Raw genomic sequence first — 5,490 nt, forward strand, 5'->3', positions numbered from 1 at the left:
TGATTTCTGAAGATCATGTGACACTGAAGACTGGAGTAATGATGCTGAAAATACAGCTGCGCATCACAGAAATACATTACAGTTTAACAGAGATTCACATAGAAAACAGCTGTTTTAAACTGTAACAATATTTCACTGTTTTACTGTATTTTTGATCAAATAAATGCAGCCTTGGTGAGCAGAAGAGACTTCTTTCAGAAACATTAAATAGTCTTACGGACCCCAACCTTTTGAACATCACTGTTAATCGTTATATAATGCTGTAATGTCCACTAATGCAGTTAATGACAGATATTGTATACTGTATATTGAGTCTGCATGTACAGGTTTATGATTTTAGGTAACGTACTGAACGTCCTGGAAATCCAAACTCGCCCTTTGGTCCAGTGGGTCCGATGGGGCCCTGCATGTGATGACATAAGACAGAAATCACAGGAATGCAGACTAACACAAACAGGTGCAGAGCTGAGTGTCGTCTGCTCTCGCCTCAGCACTTCTTCCAAAACCTTTTGAACAGAGGCAGCTGTACGCAAACAGCAAAGCCCCCGGAACGGGAAAAACACATATGAATTGTAAAAGAGTAAAGGAGTCCGACTGTTGTAAGAATTGCAGAAAAGTATCGAAAAGGCTGATTTGCATTGTGTTGTGTAGCTCCGCCCACAGGGAACTCTCATTGGTCCATTTCACATAGTTGTATATTAAATGTCAAGTGTGCACTGATTGGCTGTGATTTTGTCATTTCTTGTGGTATTTTTGTTTTAAATGTGGACAGAAAAAATGACGATGCTGGAAACTGTGAGAAATTCAAGTGTTAGAAAACGAATTTCTACAGGAAAATTGAGGAACGCCAGAAAAATAGTCGGAGAATGATGTAAATAACTATATTTTTCTGATCATTGATGGGATTAATTAAACACACTCCCTCTAAACTTTCATTTGGAACATTCATAATGAATAATAAGAGTCAAAGTTGAATAAATGAGTCACAACATCTTCCTCTCACCGTTTGACCCAGAGCTCCAGGAACGCCGCAGTCTCCCTGTGAGAATCAAAGAAAATAATCAAATAGATGCTTTACTAATCACGTCCGTCTATCTGAACTGTCTCAGAGAGGTTTGGTCTTGAGTAATGCAGCGGTTAGAGGACTGTGACGGCTAAAGAAGACATCGCTGACCTTCAGTCCTTTCGCTCCCTGCGGCGCATGAACTCTAGACACAATCCCCGGCTCTCCTTTCTGACCCTACAGCAGCAATTCATGCGAAACACACATAACAGAATTAAAAACACACTGACATCCATATTCAGCAATGACAAGCACTTCTGATGACAATCTATGAAATCCGAATATGATATACAGGCAAACCTCTGCAGCTATTTGAATCACACACACACACACACACACACACTCACTGTACACACAGAGTGTGTGTGTGTGTGTGTGTGTGTGCACGTGTGTGTTTAGTCTGGGAGTCATTATGTTTCTCTGCTGTGTGTTTACAGTATGTTCCCCAGGCGTTCAGAATGAATCTCGTCTGGTGTTTTGTTTCACACAATGCGAGATGATTCCAGTCCTCCATCATCAGTCAGATATTATGAGAGAATGCAGAGATTAGGATTATGACACATCAACAGATCAATATCCATTAGGACAATCCAATCTGGTTCTATTATTTAGGGTATTTTTTTCATTCTACTCGCTACCATCATAAAGTTTGGTGTCAGAAAGATAAGTAATAAATACTTTTATTCATCAAGGATGCATTAAACGGATCACAGCTGTTTTAATATGTAATAATATTTCACAATACTAATAAAAAACTAATAGAGTTCAAATCTCAGTTACTGAAATGAGACAAAACACAAAATAATGTTAAATAATGATAACAAGTGTTTTTCTTGATTAAAGAGTCAGTTAATTCAATATAGGTACTTGTCATTATTTATTTATTTAGGTAGATTTTTTTATTTATTTATTTTTTTTATCATTTTAAATCACTAGGAACTCTTCGTGGCCCACGAGTGATCATACTTTGAGACTGACTGAATTAAATGAATCAGATACTGAACCTTTGAATGGAAGCAGTTCTGCTGTCAGTGGTCTGAGTTGTATGTGCTGTATGTGTGGTCTGATATTGAGTGTTTCGAGAGGTTTGCATGTGCTGAACCTCAACGATTAGATTCTTGATTACATGCCAACAGACAGCACCAGCATGCTCCGCTTTCTCTCCTCTCAAATCACACACACACATACTCATACACACCTGCTGTACTGACGCATCTGCAACTAACTTACCATTAATCCTGGAGGCCCCTGAACCCCCGGGGCCCCGGTATCACCCTTCAGACCCCTTGGTCCCTGGTGGAATAAAACAAAATAATTTTGTCACCACTGCTGTAAGATAATTAACCTATAAAGTAGATTTAAACACTTTCTGAAGTGCAAAAACCACACAAATATTCATGCTTCTCAAACCAAGGCTTTCAACTATAATTACTTACATTAACTTCAAAAAATACTTAATTTCTATTGCTGAAACACTTACTGAATTCCAGTAATTGTTCTAGTTAAATGTTCCACTGAGACGTCACAATATAGAGTGTGTTTTTGTGAAGGGTTATTAACTCTGTTTATTTCACTTCACTTCTGCTCGTCAGTGCCTGTAAATTACGCAATAATGCAAAGCTAATGTGTCGTAATTGTTTAAAACACAATTTCACAGGCAACTCAATGACTTATTGTAAATAATGGAATTAAACCGCAGTGTGTTTACATTCTTGTGCGTTCCGTGAAGCGAGCGTGTGGTTTTGAGCAGCTATTGTAGCGTAATCTCTATGCCCGTCTATCTTCAGCGTTTCTGTTTTCGCAATAGAATGAGAGCAGTTTGGGAATTAAAAGCAGTGATAAATATAATGAAAAATAATAGTTGGAATACTATGGTCAAAAGTACAAGTATAAGATGACAGCCATATTTCAAGACAATTCATATTTCATGAGCTTCTGCTGAACTTATATTCCACCACACAAATGACTATATTTTTTGTTAAATGTGAGTTTTAAATTTCATTGCATTTCCATCTGGAGTTCATTCATTGACTTTAAAAGTTAATCTTCATAATAATTTACTTCATAATAACTTTATGATAGTATTAATAATGAATCAAGATGACATCCAGAATGGCTGAAGAATTTCAGACAACATTTCTAACTGGCCTTCACTGCAGGGAGCCAGCAATAGGTTCAATACTCATATTAAGTGTGGTGCAAAAAATGACACTGTATCTGTCCAGTCAGCAGGCTTAATTTACCCTAAATACAAGTTTATAATTTGCTGGTGCGCTTCCTGACTCGCTGTTGTGTTTTCCGATTCAATGTTGTTTTGTTCTGATTCATTGCTCTGTTTCCTGATTCGCTGTTGTATTTTTTTTTTCTGATTCACCGTTATATTTTCTGATTCATTGTTATATTTTCTGATTCATTGTTATGTTTCCTGATTCATTGTTATGTTTTCTGATTCACTGTTGTGTTTTCCGATTCACCGTTGTTTTCTGATTCACCGTTATATTTTCTGATTCATTGTTATGTTTTCTGATTCATTGTTATGTTTTCTGATTCACTGTTGTGTTTTCTGATTCACCGTTATGTTTTCTGATTCACCGTTATATTTTCTGATTCATTGTTATGTTTTCTGATTCACTGTTGTGTTTTCCGATTCACCGTTATATTTTCTGATTCACCGTTATATTTTCTGATTCATTGTTATGTTTTCGGATTCACTGTTGTGTTTTTCCGATTCACCGTTATATTTTCTGATTCATTGTTATGTTTTCTGATTCATTGTTATGTTTTCTGATTCACTGTTGTGTTTTCCGATTCACCGTTATATTTTCTGATTCATTGTTATGTTTCCTGATTCATTGTTATGTTTTCTGATTCACTGTTGTGTTTTCCGATTCACCGTTATATTTTCTGATTCATTGTTATGTTTCCTGATTCATTGTTATGTTTTCTGATTCACTGTTGTGTTTTCCGATTCACCGTTATATTTTCTGATTCATTGTTATGTTTCCTGATTCATTGTTATGTTTTCTGATTCACTGTTGTGTTTTCCGATTCACCGTTATATTTTCTGATTCATTGTTATGTTTCCTGATTCATTGTTATGTTTTCTGATTCATTGTTATGGAATGTCTGTGTTGCACAAACAAGTATAACACGTTTTATAATATTTACATAGCATATAATAAATCATATATAAAATAGTTATCCTGTGCAGAATTTCTATGAATTTGTGAAGCTATATTAATCATGTTTACGGCAGATAGTACGTTTGCCACTAAACATGGGAACAATTTACTTGTGTTATATTAAGCGGGATCCGATTTAGCTGATAACTTCCTGAATCCAACTTCTGTAACTGTGTGTGTTATGTAATATAAAGCCATTACAATGCATTTTTACTTTGAATTACACTATGAAGGAGTTCAAAGCCTGAGGCGCATTCACTGACCCTAACAGATGTGCTGAAGATAGGAACTTTGTGGCTAATGGGGAACACGTGGATGGGAATGGCATGCTTCCTTTGGAAAGCGGGAATGGAAACAGTTGTGGAAGTGTGTTTGTGTATGTGATTGTGTGTGAGGAGCACAGACCTTCACTGAAACACCCAGAGGGCCGACGGCTCCTTCTTTCCCCTGAAAGTGTAGAGTTGGGTTCATTTAAATTAAATCTAAAGCATCTCTAACACTAATAAATGTTTAGACGGATATGCATCGTCTAAATATTGTTTCCCAGGTAATGCCAGGTAAAAATCGCATAACAGATGCCATATCATGGTTTTTACAGTATTGATAGATCACGCCAGATTTCTCTGTGTTTTGTGCAGATCTCTATAGTGCATGTACCTGTGGCCCTGGAGGTCCTGGGAGCCCAGGAAGACCCTGAGGATGAGAATATGCACGAGAATGAGCTGCAGTTCAGCTGTAAGAGCCAGAAAAGCCTCAGTAAATGTGAATGTACGTACAGGTGGTCCTCTGGGCAGAACAGGTCTGAAACCACTGCTTCCATCCAGACCCGACCCCTCCAAATCCTGCCACAAAACAGACAAACAAACAAACAAAAAACAATACCGTTTATTCAAAGGCTAAAACCACAGGCGGCTCTAAATTCACCTAATTTCACTCATTCAAACGCAAGCGTCAAATTCACTTTCAAGAGCTTTCAGTTCATGTGAACATGTGAACAAATACAAATCTGTACTCCTTTAATAAAATACCCAACACTCACATGTAAATAAATGGTTAAAAACAAACAAATAAATATAAAGGAAAGGACAGATAAACAAACAAACAAACAAAAAAAACCTGCTAAATCTATAGACTCTGAAGGTCTGTGAACCACACCATCATGTCAAAGCTGAAGCCTTTTCCCGGAGGCCCCGGAGGGCCCGGCTGACCCCTGGGGCCCTCAGATCCCGTCAGTCCTGGGAGCCC

The 5,490-nt window shown here is 37.4% G+C and overlaps 1 protein-coding gene across 1 annotated transcript in view; it reads right to left on the reverse strand.

Moving 5' to 3' along the window:
- LOC107728733 (collagen alpha-1(XV) chain-like) overlaps positions 1-5,490 on the reverse strand; it is a 57,977-nt gene that overhangs the window by 18,751 nt on the left and 33,736 nt on the right. Inside the window, exons 17-23 of the mRNA XM_016539023.1 lie at positions 5,022-5,087; positions 4,903-4,938; positions 4,651-4,692; positions 2,294-2,356; positions 1,175-1,240; positions 1,004-1,039; positions 350-403 (exon numbers count right to left, since the gene is read on the reverse strand). Coding sequence (XP_016394509.1) covers positions 350-403; positions 1,004-1,039; positions 1,175-1,240; positions 2,294-2,356; positions 4,651-4,692; positions 4,903-4,938; positions 5,022-5,087 — 363 coding nt within the window. The remainder of the gene's footprint in view (positions 1-349; positions 404-1,003; positions 1,040-1,174; positions 1,241-2,293; positions 2,357-4,650; positions 4,693-4,902; positions 4,939-5,021; positions 5,088-5,490) is intronic.

This window comes from Sinocyclocheilus rhinocerous, unplaced genomic scaffold, assembly GCF_001515625.1.
Source record: "Sinocyclocheilus rhinocerous isolate Xijiao unplaced genomic scaffold, SAMN03320098_v1.1 scaffold2773, whole genome shotgun sequence".
In the NCBI taxonomy this organism is placed as follows: domain Eukaryota; kingdom Metazoa; phylum Chordata; class Actinopteri; order Cypriniformes; family Cyprinidae; genus Sinocyclocheilus; species Sinocyclocheilus rhinocerous.